This window comes from Cnephaeus nilssonii (assembly GCF_951640355.1).
Source record: "Cnephaeus nilssonii genome assembly, chromosome: 20".
Taxonomy (NCBI): Eukaryota; Metazoa; Chordata; class Mammalia; order Chiroptera; family Vespertilionidae; genus Cnephaeus; species Cnephaeus nilssonii.
In genome coordinates, this window is record NC_137091.1 from 20,577,590 (window position 1) to 20,603,540 (window position 25,951).

Consider the following 25,951-nt stretch of genomic DNA (forward strand, 5'->3'; position numbering starts at 1 on the left):
AGGTGCTTTGAGAATATTTGAGTACCCTATTCTCATAACACACACACACACACACAAAACACCAAAACGTTTACCGAGTTTTTATCGACTATTGATGCTTTTCTTTTTATTTTATTTTATTTTATTTTATTTTATTTATTTTTTTATTGATGCTTTTCTCCTGAGCAATTATTACTATGGTGGTTGTCAAATGGTTCCTAGGGTTTAGTTCTTTAGGGCTTTCAACTGAAATCCTGGTGTATCCACTAGGGAGTCTCCTTTTGAGCAGTCTTGAATTCTGATCTTTATCTTCTTGGCATTGATTCTGCAAAATTCTGGCCTGCTTCACAGAAGTTTGGGTTTAGCTTTTTAGGTTCCCATCTTGTAATACTTCAGACTTCAGTAAATGGAGGGAGACCTGAACCTATTTTTAAGGTCCCAGAAGCCTTCAGTTTTGTCACTCTAGGCTGCAAGACTTTAAAAAACTCGGTTAATTTCTCTTGTTCCACCTGAAGTCTTATGCCTGAGGAAAACCTGGATCCTCAGCCTCCTGCCAGAATTGGCAAATGCAAGTAGCTGCAGATTGTCAACTTGCCTCTCCATGGTTCTCCCCTCTCTGCAATCTTTTTTTTTTTAATCTTTATTGTTGAAAGTATTACATAGGTCCTCCTTTCCCCCACATTAACCTCTTCCAGCCCACTCCCGTTCACCCCCTTCGCCCCCCAGGCCCTCACCACCCCATTGTCTGTGCCCAGGGGTTATGTATCTATGCATTCAAGTTCATTGGTTGATCTCTTCCCACCCACCCTCCCCACCTTCCCTGTGAGGTTCAACAGTCTGTTCATGCTTCTATGTCTCTGGGTCTATTTTTGACCATCAGTTTATTTGGTTCATTAGATTCCGCATATAAGTGAAACCATGTGATACTTACCTTTCTCCGACTGGCTTATTTCGCTCAGCATAATACACTCCAGGCCCATCCATGCTGTGGCAAATGGTAAGAGTTCTTTGTTTTTATTGTCAAGTAGTATTCCATTGTGTAAAGGTACCACAGTTGTTTTTTTATCCACTCATCTGCTGATGAGCACTTAGGCTGTTTCCAGATCTTAGCTACTGTAAACTGCTATGAACATAGGGGTGCATATATTCTTTCTGATGAGTGTTTCGGGCTTCTTAGGATATATTCCTAGAAGTTGGACCACTGGGCCAAATGGCAGTTCCATACTTAATTTTTTAAGCAAACTCCATACTGTTTTCCACAGTAGCTGCACCAGCCTCTCTACAATCTTCACTTCCGTGGGTTACTGTTGCTTCTGCAACTCCCTTAAACCATAAAAATCACCTTTCACTAGCTTTTCTAGTTCTCACTGGGAGAATCTTTCAGCTACAAAATACTCCATTCTACCCGGAAAAGAAAGTCCTACACTTTCATTTTGGGGGGCTGCATAGTATTGCATGATATGGGTGTCACACTTTAAAATTTAACCTCTGCTCTATTTATAGTTTAGTTTCTCATTACTATAAAGATTATTATAATAACCCTGTAGGCATGCCAATATACGTGAGTTCAATTATTTTTATAGATTAAATTTATGAAAATAGAATTGCTAGATCAGTGGGTAGAATGAATTACAATTTTCACAGGTATTGCCAAGTGGTTCTCTAGAAAGCCCTCACACTCGTCTGAGCTGAGAGTAAATGATTCATAAATGACCATGAGTAATTTCGAGTGGTCACTATTCTCTCCGCCCCTTCAGGTGCCTCCAGCCTCAGCCTTCCGTGATGAGTGGAGGGAACCCGCAGATCTCGTGTGTGGTGCAGGGCGGCGCTGCCAGGGCCCACGTCTTGTCTTGGTATCAGCAACTAATGGGCCAGTTTCTGGCCGAGTCAGTGAGAAAGGGCTCCCCCGACTATGGTTTGGGTGTGAACCCTGCTTCCTGGCATAGACCCGGCCCAGAATGCCACATACATTACTGTGGGCAATGCCAGCCCTGCTGATGAGGGCACCTACTACTGTGCCGTGTTTTCAGGCCTGTATATCTTTGGGAAGGGACCCATTTGCCCTATCAGGGAGTCTGAGGGCCCCTGGTGAGTAGGACTGCAGTGGGGCAGGTGGCAGAGGGCTTGGGAAGAAAGGAGTCGATGGTGGAGCCCCTTGGAGGAAGCTTTGGTTGGTAGCGACGGGGAAGAAGAGAAGGAGGGCTCTGAAGAGTGGACTGCTGGCAGGGCAGGAGCTCAAGCATCTTCTACCAGAAAAATGAAACATGCAACGTTTGGGGTCGGGTGGCTGGTCCTGAGACGCTGAGGCTTCCGCTGGCAGCATGTTCCCTAGCGCCGCGGAGCATCTCTCTGAGGGGCCGAGGGCAGCTGGGCCAGGTGCGCCTTCTCCCTTGTGGGGCCTGGGACAGAGAGCCTGAACCCTGCATCTCAATTCCCACACTTACAGCAAAGCAGGCACTTCTCTAGGACACTGAAGAGCACCGGGTACTAGGCTGCTCCCATTCGGGGCTCCCTACAGGGAGGACTATCGATCTGCAGCTGGGACTCCTTTCTTCCACTCTTCACCTTCTCCCGGCCTCCACTCATCCCCAGGCCCACCACCTCCTCACTGACAGCTGCCGAAATGGATTGGAAGTTCCAAGAAGAAACCTTGCGTCCCAGGTCACCCATTCCTTTCTCACGGAACATCCCGTTACTCAAATCCCAGTATAGCCATTACGACTTTAAGAAATCTTTGCTACTGTGCAAATTCATTAAGCTATTACTTTTAAAACACTCAGATGCAAATCAGCTTTGCTGAATGAAGAGGTCAAAGAAAAGGCCTAGCAAGGATGACACAGAGGTCACTCACCCCAAAACTGGGCAGGGCACAGGAAACAAGGGCGGCCCAGCTCTGGACCTCACCTGGAAGGCGGCCACTAGGCCAGGCGGCATCCATGTGCCGTATCTGTAAGGAGAGGGTCCAGGCAGGTGCCCTTCCCAGGAAGGAGCCTCAGGCTACGGCTTAAACACATCAGTAGGATGAATAATTCTGAACACATCAGCCTGAGAGTCAGAAAAACCCAGATCTGCCTTCCATCTCTCCTCTAAACATCCCATGGTCTTACTCTGCTTGACTTAACCACGAATACTAAAACCTAACAGTAAGGTCTGTGAGCATCAGTGACAAGTTCACAGTTGGTGCTCATGGCTCCATAGGCTTCGACAAGTGGAGCAGGTGGTTGGAGAGTCTTCCCAGTCACCACAGAGAAGATTTAACAAGTAAAAACCTGCAAACTCTTTATTAAATTCTCCCATTTTATCTGTACAGGAAAAAAAATGCACATTATGTTCAGAATCTCAGTAACATCTCAAAATTACACAGCAAGAACATGTAAAAACAAGGAACCGCGGGGATTTTATACATAGAAAGGAAAACCATTTACAAAAGAGGCTTGTTCATTTTACTTTTCTTTCTTTCTTAAAAAAAAAAAAAGTTAAAGGCCTAAGATCTCATACAGCATGTGCTGCACAGTCTGTTTTCCTGCTCGGACTGACCTGGGAGCACTGTTGGGAGGAGCCGCTCCGTCCAGGGCACTGCAGTCTGACCTCAGCCCCCCAGCATGTCTGCCATAGGGCCTGCTGGGCTCTGGGTCCAGGTGTTAATTCTACGTTGGGGGAAGGCAAAAACAGAATATAGAGGCACTATCTGAATTTTCTCCTTGCCCAGGCAGAGTTCTCTACTGCATGTATCCCAACATCCCTACCTGTGCGACGCAATGGATTTTGGGAAAGGGAGGGGAGGAAACCACCGTCAGGATCCTGACACCACCAGCCCGAGCAGACCATCCACCTTTGTGCTCCAGATGCAAACAGTCCCTCACTGGATGGCTTGGGGCAGTGGTCGGCAAACTCATTGGTCAACAGAGCCAAATATCAACAGTACAACGATTGAAATTTCTTTTGAGAGCCAAATTTTTTAAACTTAAACTATATAGGTAGGTACATTGTTATTAACTTAATTAGGGTACTCCGAAGCTGGCTTAAGAGCCACACTCAAGGGGCCAAAGAGCCGCATGTGGCTCGGGAGCCGCAGTTTGCCGACCACGGGCTTGGGGGAACCGGTCACTGAAGAGTCATGACTTATCTGCTGACTTGGTTGCCCTAACATGTGATTCTCGGCTGCCGAGTGGAGACGAGGACTACGAGCAGTGCGGTTAGAGGGGCAGCCAACCAGACAAACGAGAGCCCGCGAGGCAGGCCCGAACGTCCGCTCCAGCCCAGGCCCAGGCCCAGGGGAGCCAAAGACCAGTGCGGAGGGAGGAGTGTCCCGGAAAGCCAGGGCACTGGAGTGCTGCATTTTACAAAACTGCTTTGGTGCTGCACACACGGTGAGAGATAGAAAAGGGATCCTTGAGGTTTTTCCAATTTACAAGAACCTGAAATACAAACATACCAAAATAAACATCCTTCAAAAGCCATATTCTTCTTTTGGTTCTATGGCCAAAATTTAGGTTGAATGTGTCCGACTGGGCTGGCTTGCTTCCAGGGGTACCTATTCTAGCTTCCTTCTCCACATCTGCTTACTTAGTGTAAGTTACATGTGAGGGAGAGGAAGAAATGGGAAGTGAAGGCCTTTTCTCAGAGCGACTTAGAGGTCAGCTAAGAAAGGAGGCCCAGGAAGCAATCTACCCTCCCTGGTGAATCACTGTCGTGGGGACTTGGGGCTAGAAGTAGTCCCACAGCCTAGGGGCAGGGAGGATGGGCGACAGTTCCAGAAGTCACACTCATATGAGTGACTCTTCCCTTGGGAAAAGGTAGGCAAGTCAGCACATAGCTGACAGAGCTGTAAATGGATGCTACGACCTGACCTGACCGTGAGGCCAGAACATCCACCCTTCTATTATGTGACCTCGGGATATGGGGAGAAATGGGATCTCAGGAATGTTCTGTCACATCCTCCAGGAAAGCAGCTCTCTCTCTCCCCCTGCCAACAGCACTGCTCTGTCCCCGAGAAAAGTGCAGGATGTGAGATGGCTGAAGGCTGGCAATGAAGTCAGTACCTGCTCACTAAACACTAGAACTGCCCTGGCTTCTAAGGATGCACAGGCTCCGAATGAGCTGACTGGACCCACAGCACTGGGGCTGGGAGTGTTGGCAGAGGGCATCCTGGGAAGGCAGAGACCTGGAGCCTTTGTGAGGACTCCCATCTCGGCGCACCTTGCTAGCAGGCTTCTCTTGGGTCAGCAGGAATAGTACAGGGCCAGGGGGCACCAGGTACAGTCTCCTCCTGGACCACCCTCTGCGGGAGACGCTCCAGTACAGGGAGCATTCGTCTTGTTCTTGACATTTTGCCCAGATTTCTGATTTCCGCCTGTACGCAGTGCCTCCAGCCCAGAGGCTGCCCTCCTGGTGTCTCTGGAATATCGTGGAGCACACTAGGTATGAGTCCCTGAGACACTGGAGTGAGCTAGTAAGGCCAGGAGAGTTATCTGGCTACTGTAATTTTCAACAGCTGCCAGGAGCCTTGGCCTTGGCCAAACCCCCACCTGCTCCTTATGTTATTGTTCATGGGCTGGACATCAGAAGAGATAAATGCCAAGGTCTGTCATCAGCTCCTCCACTAGGGCCATGGTTCCTTCTTCTTGACTAATTCTAGACTAGCTGATTTACTTACTAACTACTGACAGGAGGCCGACAATCAGAGGTGCCTGTATATCTGTTCTGTGACACCAAGTGCAGTGCAGAATAGATACAGAGGGCTGCAGGATCAGGTGGTGCTGAGCGTGGAAATCCGCCCGGCATCTCAGACTGTTCCAGGAGGCCGGGGGAATGCTTTCTTACAAGCCATTGCGGACAGAGGCAGAATATCCCTTCTATTCTGACCATCTCTAAAGGCAACAAAAGTTTCAAGAATCAAACTCCTCAGACTTCCAGATCTGCTGTAGACCATGAAGGAGATCATCTCAGCTCAGAAAGAACAGAAATATCCAGGCATTAAATTATGGAGATGTTTTACATGTATAGGGAGGGAGACTGCAGAGATGAGAATGGTACCAGCCCCTCCAAATGGTGAACATTAATCCCATCCTGTAAACAACATCAGACATGTCAGGGGGGGCCTGCATTTAGAGGACACCCCTACTTCTCGATCCCAAGCCTCAGCAACCTCCACCACCCAAGTGGGAACCCCTGGGGAAAGGGTTTGGGCCAGCTCAATTTGGTCCAACAGTGGAGGTGGTAGGGGTGTTGCTCAGATTCCAAGAGTTTCAAGTTTTATGAGACTGAAGAGTCTCAGTTGCTGAGCATCAGGAAGACCTAAGAGCAGGACTGAAGGAACCAAGCAGCTGAGTGGCTCCCTCAGTGACTTGTCTTAGCCTAGGCAGGGGCGATACACAGCTAGCTTCTGGAACCCACTGCCTCCAGGAAAGGTCGCAAGGAGAAATGAAAGAAAAAGAACACCACAGTATCAAATAGACGTCAGTCAGGTCAGACCAGGCGCAATGTGGACCAACTGACCCATAAAATGACCACTCTGTACTGAACATATCTCAGGGGAGACGAATGTGTAGGTCCCCGGCACACATGGACGGTGGCCAAGGGGGCGGGGGGAAGGGCGCCATGGTCTATGCAGACAGTTTTAGGCACATGATTTATAACACTTTGTGGACGTCTAACAGGTTAATAAAATATATATTATATAAATATATCTCCTACTGTACACGCCGCCCTCTGAGGCAGTCACTGTGACTCCATGCCCCGAGTCAAGCCAAGCCGTGCTGGGTAGAACCATGATGCCTGCATCCTCCCTCTGAACACTCCAACCTGTCACCTCCACACTACGGGGCGAGGGAGGATGGCCAGGAATATTGCTCCCATTAAGCTCAGATTCTGAAAAGACTGACGAATCACCAAAGTACAACCTTTCGCCAATGCCTTCTACCGTGGGTGTATGCAGCAAACGGACAGAAAGGAAAAAGAATGGAGAAAGTCTCCCATCTTTTAACGTAAGAACTTTCCACGCCCTCTCCAGGTAGAGGCATAAAGGAGCTGTCTAGGAAGGTGGCTCAGAGCCTGCAAAAAGGTCAGGCTGGACTGCAGTCACACCTGAGACCATGCTACATCTTTCTAAGCCATTGTCCTGATCTGCAATGTTGCCTGAAAAATAAAGCAAAGTGAACCAAGCCCTGGCTCCTCCTTCCTGCCCCGAGCCCCGTCCCCGCATGCGCTGCTTCCGGGCAGGACTTCTGGAGCACCTGCTGCCCCAGCAGGGCCAGTCCCAGGCAACCGAGTCCTGCACTAGCCTGGCGGAGGGAGGGCACTGGGATTCTGCTGTCAGGGGACCCAGGTCCAGCCTCTCAGTGCAGATCAGCATCACAGAGTTTTGATCTTCCCCCCAATCCATTTGCCTTTGGCCTAGGGAGGCTCCTGCTTTACTTCACTGAGGCGAGGAGATCGTAGGAATACGTAGGGCCATGGGGTCTTGACCAGAAGTGGCTCTGTTAGGGTGGAAACTGGAAGGCATCACTGTTTCAGCAGAAGAAAACAGGATCCGAAGTTGGCTGGTTAGTGGTTTCCCACCACTTGGTGAAGTCCATGGCCCTGACATGGCCCAAAGGTGCTTTTGAGAAATGAGCAAAACATCCCAGTTGTAGCATATTGGGTGGTGTGTTTCCCCTTTAACGTCCTGTCTTCATTATACACAGTCACACAGAAGGAAGAACCCATTGCCCAAATCAAGCTTGGAGGAGGTGTGTTACTATATACATTTTTTCCTTTCTTTAAAAATTTCTTTCCTTTTTTTTGGTGTTTTTTTTGTTTTTTTTGTTTTTTTAAAGAAATCATTTGAGTTGCAGGTCAGATGAGTTGGTTCTGGAAGTACCTGTGGTTCCACTGGTATGAGAGAGACTTGTCTACAGGTAAACCTAAGTCTGCCAACAACGGCGATAACCAAAGCGGCCAGCGGCTGATGCTGCACAGATGGTCAGGAGGAGGGACACCATGACACGGGTGAAGTCTGAGATGGGACAACGCAGTGGTACCTGCTGCTGCTCTAACACGGGTGTTTGTTGGTGGCACCTCTGAGAAGAACGAGGTGAGTGGGTACGCTATACAGGAGGGCTGTACAAACTAGGTACTGGACACGTAGTTCCTTTGGTGGTCAAGGTGGCTCTACCTGTCCTTGAGCTCTCGTGTCACTCGTTTAGTGATACGTCCACACATCAGGCCAATCAGGAATAATATACAGATGCTCCCACTGATCACGGAGAGAATGTAGTTCTTTGAGGGGGATGTCATCACTTGCATGGCGAGGTCAGAGAAGCCATCCGCGGGGGCCACCTGTAATAATATATGACAGCATCACCCTCTGAGAGAGAACAGGGCTGGGTGGTGCTAGCTCTAACTTGCCCTACCTTGATTCCTAGTTTACTTTATGTCATTTCTTTTGAGGAGCAAGGGCAAGGGACAAGAGCTACAACTCTTTTTTCTGATCATAATATTATATGTATCTACTATGTAAGGTTAGATGGACCTGGAGATTATTATGTAAGTGAAATAAGCCAGTCAGAGTAACACAAATACCATATGATCTCACTTATATGTGGACTCTAATGAACAAAATAAACTGACGAACAAAATAGAAACAGAGGGCTGGGGAACTGGATGAAAGAAGGTGGAGTGATTAAGCAAAAAAACACATATATATAACACACAGACACAGACAACAGTGTGGTAATAGCCAGAGGGAAAGGGAGGTGGGAGCAGGTGGAGGTGGATAGAGGGGGGATAAATGGGACAGAAAGAAGCACTACTTTGGGAATGGGTGTACGACGCAGTGTGCAGGTGATGTTTTGAGTTGAACACTTGAAATTTGTATGGTTTTGTGAACCAATGTCACCCCAATAAATTCAATTTAAAAATAAAGAAACTGTTAAGAAAATAAAACAAAAAAAATATTAGAAAATACAGCCAAATCCAAAGAGGGGTACCCCGTCTCATCTCAGCAATCACTACCCCCAACAAAATAACAGCCCCACTGAGGACTGGGCGATATGCTGGGCCTTGGAAAGGGCTCAACATGTTTATAAACAGCCCTCACATCACCTCACAAGTGGGTTTTGTTTTTTTTAAAAAAATATTTTGTTGACTTTTTACAGAAAGGAAGGGAGAAGGATAGTGAGTTAGGAACATCGATGAGAGAGAAACCTCGATCAGCTGCCTCCTGCACACCCCCTACTGGGGATGTGCCTGCAACCAAGGTACATGCCCTTGACTAGAATCAAACCTGGGACCCTTCAGTCCACAGGCTGAGCCAAACCGGTCAGGGCTCACAAGTGGGTTTTATTATCCCATATTACAGATGGAGACCCAGAGACCCAAGGACTAGGAGGTGGTTTAGTGACTTGCAAAAGGTCACAGGTTCTTATGTATTCTGATTCATTTTATTCATCATATCTGCTGCCTTTTAAAAAACAATTCAAATTATGTTATATGCTAATTCTTTACCTTGACTTGTTTGCACTCGTTATTATATCATAAGCACTCCCCTACATCAAAAGTAACATGCAAACATGATGGACAGGGACTGACTATACTTCCCGACTTCCTCATTGTGGACATTACCATGTAACCCATCTCCACCCTCAGTTTTCCTCACTGCTTTCTCACATGCGCCTCTCCAGGAGCTGCTATGGCAGAATCAGAACCGGAAGGCTCCCCAGGCACACACAAACCTGTGCTTTTGAGTCTCACCTTAGCTGGGTGCCTGAAAGGGCTGGCCCAGAGATGTCTGGGCTGCTTCTATGCTCAGCCCACGTACACAAAATAGAGCAGGAGGCTTCGGATTAATGCAATCTGAGCACCAACACTTGTCAACCCAAAGCAAGCAGTGGCAATTCTTAGCAGCTCAAAAGTGGAAACCAGCGAGGAAAGAAAAGGGTAACTTCATCTCTACTGCCTCAGCTAACCAAGGACGTCAAAGCTGACTTTGTTCCCTCGGGAGGAGGAGTAAGGGGTGCTTAATCCCTTGTTATTTTGACAGTTATAGTCCCTTATGTCTAGGTATGAAAACTTTCTGTGGTCTTTCCCGCTTGCCTGTTACCCTTGACCTTTAAGCACATGGGTGACGGGAAGAACTGGCCAAGGAGTCCTGTGTTCTCTCTCAATCTAAGGAATGTCTATCGCAGCACAGGGAGATGTAAAGAGCATGGATCTAGAAACCTGACTTTTTCGCCTTCGGCAAGTCATAATTTAGGAAGTCACAGTTTCCTCCACCATAAAGTGAGAGAATAATCATTCCACTTACCTCATAGGTTTCAAGTTTTAAATGAGGTAATATATCCATCAAAGTGATTTGTGAACTACAAGGCAATGTATACACGAGAAGAACTGTTATCATTCTTCTCAGAGTCTGAGTTTTTGTAGGAAAAATCCCCCCGGCCCAAGTCCACCTGGGTACCATACACTTTCACCAGTGTCCTAATTCTCTCTCCATCCTATGACTCTCTGTGTTCCAGGCTAGCTGAGGGCCAGTCTCACATACGTATTTTGCTCCTAATGACTGTGCAAAATTAGAAAAACAAGCTACAGCAGGAGTGGCTGGATATCTTTCCTTTCTCATGGGCATGATGTCTAGTTTCTCTTGCACAGTTGGCTTAAGTCACATCCTTCCTTTGGGTGACTCACTTTTCAGTGGTGGACTGTGGGCCCCTGAGGGCAGAAAGTAACAGCCCTGGCAAACCCTAGCAGACACAGCTCAATGCAAAGCAAGACGGTTCCAGGCTCATGAACAGCGAAGGAGGCTCAAAGGTACACTGACAGATTTTTCTAATACACTTACTGCCGGCCTCACAACAAAGACCAGAAAACCAGTGAAGTGCCTTGAAGAGACTGGGAAACTGACAGCACAGATGGCCACTTCAGCAGATGCTCTTGGTCATTACCTTCGCTGCGTAACTCCACATCTCAATCCGATCATTGAGGCGTTTTTTGCACTCTGGTTGTAACCTCACCCTCTTGTCCTCCAGGGCCTCCATGAGGCAGGACATTTCTGTAGAAGGAAAGGGGTAAGAACAGTCTGAAACCCTACAGAACAGAGAGATTTCAGTAAGGTTAGGGGGAAGGCTATCTAACCACCAGAGACTTCAGATCTGTTGGATGAACAAAGTTAAATCTATTCTAGGAAACTTGACCCAAGATGTCACATGGAGAATAATGATATTTCATTCCAACATGGACCGTCCAGTCTCTCCTAAAATCTCTCCTATATTTATTGGGCACACATGGCACAGAAACAACTCCCCACCTGCCCAGGTTCTACCTCACAGAAAACGTGTGCACTGAGCCTAACGTGGCCACTGGGGAAACTGAGGAAGCTGAAGCTGGACAAGATGGGAAAGAGATCCATGATGGCGGCCTGACTTATGCTTGCCCGAACTCAGCTTTCGCAGCTAGGTCAGTTCAAACTGCAGGGTCACTCCAAAGTTCATTTTGCCACAAAGGCTCCCAGAGGATGTTGTCTGTGGTTGAGCTGCAGCTACACAACAGAGTAGCTGAAACTAATGTCTCAGGGGGAGTCTTCGCTCCTCCCAAGACAATTCAGACAGGGTCAGCGTGAACACAGTGACTTACGACGCCCGCGGCCAGGGGTGATGGCTGCGCAGTGGTGTTTGATGTCCAGGGCACAAGCTGTATGAAGAACTGGGTCCACAAAGATGTCTGCTTTGCTTTCCTTCAGCATGTTTAACACCTCCTGGAAGGGAAGAGCATTGCAGAGACAGCTTTTATGGAGACAATGCATCATATCTGCTGTCTGCAAATACTTCAGGTACAAAGAAGTGAAGGAGAGAAAGCTGAGCGTTAACAACAGCCTGCTCTGAGACAGGCAGCAATGTGGTGATGATGCAAAGAGTACAGATTTTTAGTATCCAATTTTTTAAAAAGAATAGTTTATTGATTCTGAGAGAGAGGGAGAGAGAGAAACATCAATGTGAGAGTGTAACATCAATCTGCTTCCTCCTGCACACCCCTTACCAGGCGTCAAGCTCGCAACCTGGGCATATGCCCTGACAGGGAATTGAACCAACCACCTTCTGGTGGACAGGACAATGCCCAATCAAGCCACACTGCCAGGGCATTTTAGCTCCAACAAAACTTAATTTAACAAATATACTTGGGGACCTACCTAGTGAATGAAAAGCTATTTGCTAAACAAAGCAGGAGATTGTAAGATCAGATTTGTATTTTTGACATTATTATTAAATACTAAATGCTAGTATTCATACTGATATAATAATTATTTTGTTACTTTAAGAAGTCAGAAAATGTGAATTCTGAAAATCAGAGTAATATGCTATACGAAAATTCCCAAACAGAAGTAGATGTCTGCAAAATGTTTCACTTTACCTCCATTATCCTCAAAAGGAAAAAATTAATTCACAAAGCATAATGCTATTGCAACAATAATTCTTATTTGAGTTTAAAGAAGTTTTGAACAAGAGACATTTAAACATAATAGAAGTGAAATCAACTCTGCAAACCCTCCAATTAATATGATGAAATTATAGGAGGTAAAGACAGGCTGGAAATGATTTGTTAAATAAAAATTAGTTTGCTCTCAATAAAGACTGTAGTCCCTGTAAAACAACAATAAAAAGAAAAACCAAATTATAAAACTCAAATATTGCCGAAAAGTCCTCCTCAAAGTTAGATGAGACCAATTGATGACAAAGGAAAATATATACATTTAGCTATTAGTGAACTAAGACCATAAGAAATTGGAAATATTTCTAGTACCTGAAAATATTTGCAAACAATATTCACATGGACTCAATGACTTCATTGTAACACTTTTTAAAAAATATATTTTTTTGTTGCTTTCAGAGAGGAAGGGAGAGAGAGACAGAAACATAAATGATGAAAGAGAATCATTGATCGGCTGCCTCCTGCATGCCCCCACACTGGGGATCGAGGCCACAACCCAGGCATGTGCCCTTGACTGGAATTGAGCCTGGGACCCTTCAGTCCACAGGCCAACACTCTATCCACTGGGCCAAACCAGCTAGGCCACTGAAACACTTTTTAAAAAAGATAACGCTTTTTAAAAAGAAGGTCAAATTTTCAATTTTGTAATATACTGTAGGCTTAGTCATATTTTGATAAATTTGTTTTTATGTGCTGTTTCTGAAATGAATTAAATTTTTAGTTTAATTGATTTTTGTGAATGCAATGCACTTACTGACATATTGGAATTGACATTTTGCTTTGGTATTCCACTCAGAGTGCCCTTTAAACAATGGCCTAGTCATGGAAATGAGACATTCACAAATAATTAGTACATGTGACAGAATATTTAAGTTATAGGCCATTAATGGTCAAGAATCAAACTAAAGTTTGGTAAGAGAGAACAGCATAGCATTCTGGGAAGGAAGGTTTAGATTTTACCACTGAAACGTACAGAATACAGCATTCAAAGGAAAAAGGGGAAGAGGAGAGAAAAGCAAGTGGGGGACGTGATGGTGGCGGTTACCTTTTTGCACATGTCTGTTTTGATTTTGAGCAGGTTAACTTTGAGGCACTCCTCCACTTGACCCGTCTGCTCCTGGGCTGCTGCTTCCTCGGCACACAGATTGGAGATCTGTCCAGGAGACACAAAACACAAGGCCACCCCACTCTCACCAGAAACCTCCGTCTCTGAAATGTGCCGATCCTCCCACACATGTGCCCAGAGCTCCACTCAGATTCCTCCTCCTTCTCCTCCCTCCAGAATGAGATACCAAGCTCCGTTTTCCTTCACAAGGACTGGCACAGAGTCAAAAACCAGCAATGTGCATATCTCATGCCGTCAACCCTGAGACCTGAGACAGATTGTCCCAGGACTGCGCAAGGACTAGAATCAAAGATACTCCCTCATCCACAGGAGGAAGATTATGCAGCCAAGTAAAGCACTAAAAGCAAATGCTTCACATTTCCAGAGGTTCAGGGTCAAACCAGACTCACAACTCAAACACACACACACACACACACACACACACACACACACTCAGAGGGGTCCGGAAACATAGCCTGCAGCACAGACTAAAAACTTAGTCTTTTTTGGACAGCTCTGAGTAAGCTTGTTCGAAGTATTTTTAGCTACGACCCCCTCAAGTTCACATATGTTGAACAAAGTTCTCCACTCAGCCCTTTCTAGCTAGAAAGTCAAATGATTTCCAAGGACCACACTTCTTTAGAGCTATTCTAGGAGCATGTCTATCTTCCTGCCAAGTCTTGGGGTGTTCTGGGTTCACTATCAGAAGTAGAAGAAGGGAAGAATAAACTATATGTAGAGATATAATAGTAGAATGCTTCTGTTTAATAGAGAACTACAGAATCAGCCGTGTACAGTGACAGGACTAATTCTGACTTACAGAGAACCAGGAACTTGGACCATGGAGAGCCTAAAAGATGGCCCTTCTACTAACCCTGGAGTCAGGGCTCAGGGAAAGGGAGTAAAGAACTTTTCTCCAATGAAAACTTCTCTGACCAGCTCTGTTCACAGCCAGCTTCATACCCCAATCCTACCTCATCTGAGCAGTGCAGCTGGAGCTGAGGATCGAGTCGATAATCTAGAGCAGACTCCTGAATAATAATCCGGATCTGGTCTTCGCAGTCTGAAGAGAGGCGCTACATGTGACAAAGGGAGAACATGTCAGGCTATTAGACAACTTCAGCTTTTTACTTGGCCCCTGACCTGGGAAGGTATACAAAAGGTCCTGGGGCAGTAGGAGAGAGCTGAGGCCTTCTTCGAGAACAACTGCCAGGAATAGAGGCGGCTCCATGACCACACCTCTGTGGAGAGCCGAGGCCAATCTACCTGGTCAGCATATCTCAGCTTGAGGCAAGAGATGACTTGGCCTTCCAGTTCCGAATCCTCCTTGGCCTTAGTCAGGATACCGTGACAGAATTTAGGAATGTCGGCTTTACAGGCTTTCCTTAACACAGGGTTTAGGCGGTAATCTAGAGCAGAAAGTGTTAAGAACATGATAAAATATTCCAACTGGATTCACAAATTTTTAGAGAGCCACCTTCCAAAAAGGGACATATTCTATCAATGACCACAAATAAACCATTGATGTGTTTATTCAATAAATGTATATACACTGAGCTCTCACTATTTGTTTTTAGTCAGATATACAAGGATTCAGATATTCCTGAATCCTTCTACGGGGCAGCAGCTGCTCAGAGTCTGAGACTGATCTTCTGAGCAGTCCTCACAGAGATCAAGCAGACATCAACCTCCCCCATACAGTTAGTTTTGAAAATACTGAGAACAGAATATCCACCTCACCTTGGCCATTTAGTTACAAGGTAACTCAGAGATAAAATTTCTCTGCTCTAAAATAAATGACCCATATACTCACCTGCCACATGCATGAAGTTTTATTAAATCTCTAGACTTTTCAAGAAATCTAGCCCTGATTTCTTTTGTAAGCCCTTCAGAGGCAGTTTTCTATTTTTTCAGCCTCTTCTTTCCCATGGCTTTCATTCTGTTCTCCTGGATACTATTCAAGGGAGGATTAAGCCCTTTTGCTTACATCCAAGCTCTCCCTGAAAATTCCCCAGCAACAAAGCACCTACAGTTTTATGAGGCATGGACCCACCCACTCAGTTCCATTAAGTGCGGGGCCAGGAAAGCCAAGCCAAGATGTTACCTGTGTTCTGGGTGATCTGGCGCTTGGTTATCATCTGTTTGCATTTGGGATCCATCAATTCACTGTTTTTATTTTGTTTCAAGCACTGCAACATGGTTTTGGAATCTGCTTCTGGACAGAATCTCTGCAAAGAATCAGAGTTTTATAAAAAACAGCTATTCAAACACGGCAATTAACACCATCTGCATCACATGTATTACTCAAACATCTGTTGAGAAGCTTATGACAGAAGCAGCCTGAAGGTATCACTTGGTACAAGAGAAATGACTAGGCGTGAATAAGCATTCAGCCTCAAGACCCTATTCTTTACCTACTTTCCACTGTAGCTCTCACATTTCTTTCTCCTACCTCAGTGTTTTCTAGTTTACATAGGATTGATTCCCTACCCTCATGGCTGTTACATTACGTGGCATCTCATGAGCTTAAATATTATTAAGCATGAATTTAATTGTACCAGGTGGCCAAATATCTACCCAATTCCAATGGGAAACTCAGGAATTATCCACTAACCAATGTGAACAGGGACGTGTGGAAAGGACCCATCTGGTTTATCTCTTAATTACAGGCTAGTCCCTATACACTGGTTAGTGTCCTTGAAGTCATAGCTGCATTTTGGACTAGTAAAAAATTCCATCTCTACCTGCTAATTCTAGTATATTGACATCTGAATATGGGGATGTGAACTGGTGACTGATCTTTATAAAAGTAATATCAAGTTTCTGCAAACCCAACCCTGATATTTCCACTTTTACAGAGGACTCAGTTCTACCAGGCCCACCAAAAGAGACTTCTTTCACAATTCTCTTTGAAATTTATTTGATAGGTTGAAAAGTAGCATTTTATTTTAAAGGGAAGCAGAAATAAGTGGTCAGAACCTTAAGTTTAATCTCTGTATATATGGACAGATCCAGGATCTGATGTCTAGGTTCTCAAGTCAGCCCTGCTGTAGAGAATGTTCACTGCAGAAGTAAATGAACCAAAAAACTTTTAAAATGGGAAAGCCTTTCGATGGTGGTGGATTAATGATCAGGACATTTTGATGGTGGCTTTCTCAGTATACCACCACAAATTGCCCCCAAAACCGGTCATATATTCATTGGACCTCTAGTTACTTGTGGCTCAGGACTAAGTGAGGTCGGTTATCTTAGCTCAGGGGTTTTTTAACTTGACATACATCAGAATCGTCTGGAGAGCTTTAAACCAGACGCTCCACTCCCAGTTTCTGATTCAGCAGATCTGGGGTGGGGCCCAGGAATCTGCAGGTTCCCAGGGGATGCTGATGCTGCTGGTCTGGGACTAGACTTTGAGAACCATGTTTAGCTGTATAAACAATGAAAATGGGAAGATCATATGAATTTCCTCTGACATTTAAAGAGGTTTATGCTGTCATTTTTACTCACCCTGTGCTTAGTGCTTGGTTTTGGACCTCTTACCTTTATCATCTGCTTGCAGACCCTCATGAGCGTATAATCTAGTTCTGGGTCCATCATCTCTGTCTCCTGCAGCTTAAAAACTTTCTGGTGGCAACGGGTACTTAGCTGCTTCTTGTTTTCTTTCAGACATTCAATAATCTAGGGCGTAAGAGTAATGGTCAAGTTGAGGGGTATACCAGGATTGAAAATCCATGTCTTCTGACTGAAGCATTCAGATCTTAGTACATCCCCACTTTCTATCCAGTACCTTCCATTTCTAATTCCTAGGTAATAGGAATCAGGATTTCCTTAACAAGGAGAATTATATTTATAGATTTATAACTTCAGAGCTATAGTAAACCAACCATATAAAAATAATGGATGACTAGCAGGCTGCACTAAGCTCTAAAGGGAAGGAAACCCACTCAGGATTCCTGGATTCTTTTGCCTTCTCGAGCTGATCCTCGTCAAGATTCCTTCTGAAGCACACAGGAGGCTCTTTGGCTCTCTCTGGAGCAATAACCCTGACTAGACTGCAGGCACAAGCCAGGAGGTTCAGTTCAACTCGCCACTTACCACAAGAGAATATAGCATTAGATGCCAGGTATAAATTAAACCCAATCCTTACCCATCACAGTGCAAACTTCATATAAACAAACAAGCACAGTGGAAAATACGAGTGGATTAACATAAAAGCATAAAGTATATTATGCTAAGTGAAATAAGCCAGTCAGAGAAAGACAAATATGATCTCACTTATATGTGGAATCTAACAAACAAAATAAACTGACAAACAAACTAGAGTCAGAGGCATAACTACATGGAACACTGAAGATGTCCAAGGGGAGGGAGTGTCAGGGGGTGGGGGGGAGGAACTGAATGAAAGAAGGTGAAGAGATTAACCAAAGAACATATATGAGTAACCCATAGACACAAACAACAATGAGGTGATGGCCAGAGGGAAGAGGGGGTGTGGGCTGAGTGGAGGTGGGCAAAAGGGGAGGGGGGAAATGGGAACATCTGTAATAGTGTCAACAGTAAAGATTTTCACAAAAGCAGGGAGTAACACAGGATGGATTTACGGTAGTGAATTAAGTATATCCTGACTCTCCTATCCTCTGTGAATGATGCAGAAGAGAAGCAGATGGAAAGCTGCAGTAGCCAGGGCTGTAGCATAAAGTCACGAGACTTCGGTGAAATTCTCAAGGCACAACCAAGAATCATCAAATAGCTGAGGGAAAAGGTAACAGTGCAATAAAAACATATTGTTTAATAGCCTCAGAACAACACAGAAGGAAATGGTAAATGATAAGCAAGAACAGGTTATGAAAAGAATCAACTGCAGATCTTGGGAATGAAAACAGCAGAATGGCATGAATTCTGAGACTGAAAGAGCCAACCAGAATAAAGTAAAAAAAAGAATACCTAATTATATCACAGTGAAAATACAGATTATTAAAGATAAAGAGAAAACTCAGAGGCAGATTAACTACATAGAAATGAGACTCAGATTGCCCTAAGACTTTGCATCAACAACACTAGGGACAAGAAGACAATGAAGCCACTATCTCAAAGGAAAGCTCCATGGGAATGCCCTGAACTAGAAGGGGCAGTTGAGTTACTGGGAGAACATGAAAAAAAAAATCAGAGGGATTGAACAATAAAGAAAAAAGAGAGAGAGAGAGAGAGAGATAACTTAAGGACATGGACAACAGTGTGGTGATTGCAAGGAGCTGGGGGCAGAGGTGGAAGAGGGCATAAAGGGGAAAAATGGTGATGGAAAGAAAGAAAATAAATCCTTGGACTATTCTAAAAAAAATAATTATTTGCTTGCACTTCATTCCTGATGATTCTGGGTAGGTCCCTGTTTCGATGTATTTTTTAAAAAAGTTTCTTAGGTGATACTTGTGTGACCTTTAGTTAAGAACTGCAATGGGAACATAGGGAGGGAATAACTAATTATAGAGGTGCAGAGTGTTGGGAAAGCTATACAGAGGAGGAGGCATATGAAGGATCATTAAGAGATTATTAGGCAGACATGGAAACCGAAAGAGAAAAGAGAATAAATAGGAGACAAAGAGAAACTTTGGGAAAAGTCTGGCATAACTCGTGAGAGGATGATTAAGTTGGAACAGATGTGATGAGGCCTATCCCACCAAAGAATTAATTTTTAAAATGTCACCTTCACACACACACAAAATAAATAAAGTAACATGTCACCTTCACATTACTTCTGCAGTTAAAAAACAAGAAGCTACCTGGGCATTGCCATATTGCACCGTGGAACAGTAGTTCTTGATGTCACTCTTGCAGGCTTCATACAGATCTGGTTCTAGACGGATGTCCTCTGTCTACAGGAGCGGGAACCAGCATGGAAAAGGGAGGTTACTCTGAGCTGGAGACATCAAATGTTCTGCATATTTTTTGATTGGATCCTGTCTGGTAATCACAACTTCTACACAGTAGAGTGGCAGGAGAATGGAGATTTAGTTTGCCACTAACTAGCTGCATGGCCTTGGACATTCTTTGCACAATAGACTTTTCCTCTCATAGTGCACAGTGTGGCCGACTTCCACTTCACCTTCGTGATCAGTGCCTGGCACTCCCCTGGAGACTGCTGTTGGTCAGGGGTTGGGCACAGACCTCAAAGTGACAGGATCAAATTGAAGGGAAAGATCTTTTTTTCCTGCTGGGGGAGGTTTCTCTTGTTTTTATTTTCCTGCTGGAGATGAATTTGGGGCAGGCGGCCATCATAGGGAAAGCAGCCTTATGGCGAAGCTGGGGCAAGGACAGCAGAGTAAAAGGAGAGACCCTTGATCCCGTGGACAGTACTATGCAATGACTGTATTGCATGCTTACAACTCTGTCTTGCTCTGGACTTTCAGTTTCACACAGTAAAAATCTTTTCTCATTCAAATACGAAGTAAAACAAGAAGCTGTCATTCGGTAAATTTTAGCAAGACAGTGGCTAAAATCTTTCAATTAGCCCTCGCCCCTCACCCACTTCCTCTCCCCTGCCCCAGGGCTTCTGGGATTGCGGCTCTGGTTGAGGCATTACCATCTCCAGCTCCTCCACCCGCAGCTGCTTGCGGCATTTCAGGGACACCCTGTGTTCTTTGGCTTCCTGCAGAGTGTCGTTGCGCACGGTGGTGCTCAGGCAGATCACCACGTCCACCCTGCCAAGGAAAGGAGGAGGCCTGGGACTGGCTGGATCCACACAAGGGCAGGCGGCTGAGAGCTGGGCTAGGCCAGAGCAACACCCCCTCCCAGAACTCATGACCCTTTCACCATGTTTTGAATTCCTGTCCTTTAAGTCTGTGTTCTCAGAGCTCTAAAAGCAGCAATTTGACTGTATATGTCATAAAAGTTGGGCCACAGCCCAAATGCTGACTATATTCCTGACTGGCAGGGAGGCCACAGAGGCAAGGACAGTTCAACACTTGTTTTGTTAAAAACATGTGATCAGAGAGGTAGGCTGCTCTTAACTTGGACCATGCCTTTGATGTACATACTGTGAAACTCATTCCTGAAAAGGATAGAAACCTGAGCAAAATGGGAACTTGGTTTATATGAGGGGGAAATAGAAATGTGCCTTTGCAAAGAGTGACAGGGAAGGATTTAGGTGGTCATGCTCCACAAACTCATCACTCCCCTCATTAAAATGCAATTCCTAAATGAATAAGGTTTTGTTTTTCACTATATCTCTAACTCAGTAAAGCCACTCCTTCCCTGAAGAGATGACCGAGTGGAGTTATGTCGGGAGATAGTCAGCTAACATCGTCGTCACACTGCTACTTGATCCCAAGTACACAACCTCCATCTGTTCCACCAGTGACATAGCCCCAACTGGGAAAATTAAAAAATGCTTCTTTAGTCTATGGGGTTCCCACATCAGAACGACCACCACCAATGGTGGCTCAGCAGCTATAAAGATGATGCCCAGACAATGCAGTGTGTGGCCACACTTCCGGAGGAGCGTGCAGAAGACCCCCTGGGCTACCAGATAGCGGGAGGCCGCCTGACATCTTGGATATTCATTCAGGAGCTAAGAGGGATTTTAGAGAAGCAGAATGAATAAATTAAAAGCTACATTACTTCTTCTTTATGTTGGGGCAAAGTTTCAGCACATCCTCTTTGCAGGCCATTTTAAACTTGTAGGAGAACCGAAAATCCTTCATCTGCACCTAAAAACAACAATGAAAAAGAAAGTCAGAAGCTCTGAGGCAAGTCCTAACCAGCAGTGCTGGGTGACATTGTGTTCGTACAGTTTGCAGAAGCCAGCCTTCCGGACTCTGCATGACTTGTCCTTGTCTCCAAAGGCTCCGTGAACTGCTGACCTCTCCATTCCTCCCTCTGCTGCACGCACAGCAGTCCCCTGCCATTCCAATCACACACATGCTGTTCCCTCGGCCAAAAGGACCCTTCTCCCAGACCTCCCCCGGTTTTCTCTGTCTCTTCCTTGGCGTTTCTATTCAACTACCTCCTTCTGCAGTCCCTTGTCTCCTTCATCCTCCAACCCTTTCATGCACTATTTTTCTTCATAGGCTCACCTGATACTATCTGTGTCTTCCTCTTACTAGAACATAGTCCACACACAGGGCAGGGTTTGTTTGTTCTACCCCAGAGGCCCTGAACCCATCTGTCAAAGGCTATATGCCCCAGAAGAGGGGAATTTTACACAGATGCTTGGATTTCATCCTCCTGGCAAGGAAATGCTTGCTTTACCAGAAACACTTCCGTTAGACATGTGGTAACAAAGAAGAGCATTACTTAGCCTTCTTATTATGACAGATCTGGGTAACATGATTAAGTTAAAAAAAAAAAAGGCCTTGAGCCCAGTGTACTGATACATATTTGGGCTGCTGCAATGAACAGAGACCCAAAACAACAGGTCTCACTGATACTGTTCAAGGAAAGGCTAAAATATATCATGAAAGCAAGGGATGTGACTGAAGCAGGAAATGCCTCCTTACTGTCTCTATCCCCAATGGATTACATACTCCCTAAGGGTACCAACTATATACAGTCAAACCTCATTTCTGGAAATCCTTCCATCTCAGTTCTCTACCAAGTTGTTTATTAAAAAAATGTCTCACCCTTTTGTGCTGATACCTCCGCATGACAAAAAGCATCTCTCAGGCAACAAACAAAGGAGAGAATGCTTTTGTTGCTGAGGAAAGCAATGATTAGCACAGCTTTAAAGCATAAAGAGTCCATCAAGAGTGCTAATATTGCTAATGGTGTGAAAGAAACAATGATCACTGGAGAGGCAGAAAAACTGTTGTTGATTTTGATAAACAAAAAGCAGTTAGCCAGTGATAACCATTTCGGAGGCAGTAATATATGAACAAACAAAAATGCTGCATGCTGACCTGAAAGACACCACTGGAATGAATGCTAAAAGTGATTCATTTAAAGCTAATGGGGGGAAGAAACCAAGATGGCAGCATAAGTAAACACCTGAACTTGCTGCCACGCACAACCACTTCAAAACTACAACTAAAAGACAAAATGGACATCATCCAGAACCACAGGAAGGCTGGCTGAGTGGAAATTCTACAACTAGAAGGGAAGAGAAAAGCACACTGAGACTCAGAGGAGCTGCGGAAGTAAAGTGAAGAGGTACGGAGGCACACGCGTGGAGAGGGCTGGCAACTGAGTATGCGGCTGGCTTTTTCAATCCTCAGGGAGACACAAGCTCCCGGCTGCTCTGAACTCCAGTCCTGGGCGAGACTCTGGGGACCCAGACTCATACCGAGAGAAACTGGACTGTCTGGCAGCAGGCGGAACTCGAGGGCAGCTTTCTCTCAGAGGTGTTTACAGCGACTCCCAAGGGACACTGAGACCCGGGGGCCTCTTAGGGCAGGGCTGATGGGAAGCCATTGCTGTTAGCTCCGCCCTGAGACTCCGCCCCATCCAAGCTGTGTGCAGAGGCTTTTGCATATGAATGGCCTGGTCCTTTGAAATCTAAACTTACCTAACAAACTGCAGCTGGGTCAGAGAGCCCCAGAACATCCAAAAGAAGGCCCAAGGCCCCGCAGCAGCTTGCATTGCTTCATAGCTGGGCCTCACCTGGGCACCTCCAAAACCCAAACAAAGAAGAGGAATCTGCAGATCTCTCTGTAGCTCCTGCTGGGTGGCATCAGGCAGAGGCTAAATTAGCACCTCCTTGGAGATCCAAGAGCCAGTGTACCCAGGGATCAGAGTAGCACCATCCAGATTACAACTCCTCAGATCCATAAGGGACACAATCAGGGGGCATCAAAGCCCCACTGAAGCAAGTCTTGCCCCATAAGGGTGTCTCCAGCACAGATGTTCTCCCATCGTAGACGCAGCTGATCCTCACAGCCAACTGGCCTGGAGGTCAATTCCTCCCAGTGATACCAACAACAATCAAGGCTTAACTATAACAAGACTGTGCACATAACCCACAAAGGGGTGCACCAAGAGTGTCCACCTCAGGTAACTGGGGAGGCTGAGCCACTGGGCTCTATAGGACACCTAGCACACAAAGCCACTCTATCAACTCAGGGAAGGAGCCAAAATGCGGAGACAAAGAAACAGGTCACAGATGAAAGAAATGGAGGAAAGCAAACGACTGGATATAGAGTTCAAAACCACGGTTATAAGGTTTTTCAAGAATTTTCTAGAAAAGGCCAATAAACTTAGCAAGAACCTCGATGATATGAGAAAGGACCAACTAGAAATTAAGCATACACTGACTGAAATAAAAAGTAATATACAGAGACCCAACAGCAGACTAGAGGATCGCAAGAATCAAGTCAAAGATTTGAAATACAAAGAAGCAAAAAACACCCAACCAGAAAAGCAAAAAGCAAAAAGAACCCAAAAATATGAAGATAGTGTAAGGAGCCTCTGGGACAACTTCAAGCGTACCAACATCAGAATTATGGGGGTGCCAGAAGAAGAGAGAGAGCAAGATACTGAAAACTATTTGAAGAAATAATGACAGAAAACTTGCCCCACCTGGTAAAAGAAATAGACTTACAAGTCCAGGAAGCGCAGAGAACCTCAAACAAAAGGAATCCAAAGAGGCCCACATCAAGACACATCATAATTAAAATGCCAAGAGCAAAAGACAAAGAGAGAATATTAAAAGCAGCAAGAGAAAACAGTTAGTTACCTACAAGGGAGCACCCATACGATTGTCAGCTGATCTCTCAACAGAAACTATGCAGGCCAGACGGGAGTGGCAAGAAATATTCAAAGTGATGAATAGCAAGAACCTACAACCAAGATTACTCTACCCAGCAAAGCTATCATTCAGAATTGAAGGTCTGATAAAGAGCTTCACAGATAAGAAAAAGTTAATGGAGTTCATCACTGCCAAACCAGTATTATATGAAATGCTGAAGGGTATTCTGTAAGAAGAGGAATAAGAAGAAAAAGGTAAAGATAAAAATTATGAACAACAAATACATATCTATCAACAAGTGAATCTAAAAATCAAGTGAATTAAAAATCTGATGAACAGAATAAACTGGTGAATATAATAGAATCAGGGGCATAGAAAGGGAGTGGATTGACAATCCTCAGGGGGAAAGGGGTTTGGGGGGTGCAGGAAGAGACTGGACAAAAATCATACACCTATGGATGAGGACAGTGGGGGGGAGGGTAAGGGCATGGGGTGGGGTGGGAACCGGGTGGAGGGGAGCTAATGGGGGAAAAAAGAGGAACAATTGTAATAATCTCAACAATAAAGATTTTTTTAAAAAAGGGAAAAAAAAATAAAGCTAATGGGGTATGGTTTGATAAACTTAAGACGTGTGTTTTTTATAGATTAAACAGTACATTAGACATGTACTATATATAAGAAAGGTTAAAGCAGGGAATCGCTGGAGGGTCTGGAATGGATTAATTCAATTTACATTCATTCTACTGGGAGGAAATGATTTGGTTTTCGAACAAATCATTTCTCGAACAGCCTTCAGGAACGCATTAAGTTCGAGAACTGAGGTCCACTGTATTTATCACTGAATTTTCAGGAGCCTAACAAAGCATCTGGCCATAGCAGGAAAAAACCACATTTATTGAGAACAAGTCAAAATAGGGCATGTATTTGGAGAAAACAATTTTTCACAAGAGCAGTCAAGACAAAAGGCTCTGCCTGGTGTCACTGACCAGCTGGAAGTGGGTGACTCCAATGGCGCACTTCTCATTCATGTCCTTCTGGTGTTTGTTTTGTATCAGACACTCCATCAGGTCCCCAGAGTCTATCTGGTTATCTGCCACATCCTGAAAAGGCAGTGCACATTTACACTTCATTTGTAACAATTAAACACATCTTGTAGTCTAGTCCATAAAAAATGCAAACAAGGTATGTATTAAAGTATGTCAAAATAAGCCTGAGAGCCCTAGTTGGTTTGGCTCAGTGGGTAGAGTGTCGGCCTGCGGATTGAAGGGTCCCAGGTTCGAGTCCCAGTCAGGGCACATGCCCAGGTTGCGGGCTCGATCCTCACTAGGGGGTGTGCGGGAGGCAGCGGATCGGTGATTCTCTCTCATCATTGATGTTTCTCTATCTCCCTCTCCCTTCCTCTCTGAAATAAAAAAAAAAAAAGTCTCTTTAAAAAAAAAATAAGCCTGAGAAATTACAAGGGACAAACATCTAGGGAATAAAATTCACACAGCAAGCTGCCCTGCACGAAGCTCCAACAAGAACATGCATTATGCAGTCAGTGCTTCTACTCCTTTGCTTCCTGGATGTCAGATCCTCATGGTTCCTGGGTGTGTTTTGCTCCCACAATTAGGTAATCTAATACTTGAATAAAGTAATAAAGTAACAGAATTTGCTCAATATCCAGGTACAAGACGACAGTTGGAAGGGGAAGCCACTGATACTGTTAACAAGTCCTGCACTGACGTACTGGA

The 25,951-nt window shown here is 45.0% G+C and overlaps 1 protein-coding gene across 1 annotated transcript in view; it reads right to left on the minus strand.

Moving 5' to 3' along the window:
• Nucleotides 1-3,241: 3,241 nt before the first annotated feature.
• Nucleotides 3,242-25,951, minus strand: part of GLG1 (golgi glycoprotein 1) — a 120,516-nt gene continuing 97,806 nt past the window's right edge. The window contains exons 15-26 of the mRNA XM_079799556.1: nucleotides 25,205-25,318; nucleotides 21,158-21,246; nucleotides 20,121-20,238; nucleotides 19,321-19,413; nucleotides 17,084-17,221; nucleotides 15,651-15,774; nucleotides 14,813-14,955; nucleotides 14,521-14,622; nucleotides 13,487-13,594; nucleotides 11,590-11,710; nucleotides 10,902-11,008; nucleotides 3,242-8,298 (exon numbers count right to left, since the gene is read on the minus strand). Of these exons, the coding sequence (XP_079655682.1) occupies nucleotides 8,131-8,298; nucleotides 10,902-11,008; nucleotides 11,590-11,710; nucleotides 13,487-13,594; nucleotides 14,521-14,622; nucleotides 14,813-14,955; nucleotides 15,651-15,774; nucleotides 17,084-17,221; nucleotides 19,321-19,413; nucleotides 20,121-20,238; nucleotides 21,158-21,246; nucleotides 25,205-25,318 (1,425 nt within the window). The 3' untranslated portion in view covers nucleotides 3,242-8,130. The remainder of the gene's footprint in view (nucleotides 8,299-10,901; nucleotides 11,009-11,589; nucleotides 11,711-13,486; nucleotides 13,595-14,520; nucleotides 14,623-14,812; nucleotides 14,956-15,650; nucleotides 15,775-17,083; nucleotides 17,222-19,320; nucleotides 19,414-20,120; nucleotides 20,239-21,157; nucleotides 21,247-25,204; nucleotides 25,319-25,951) is intronic.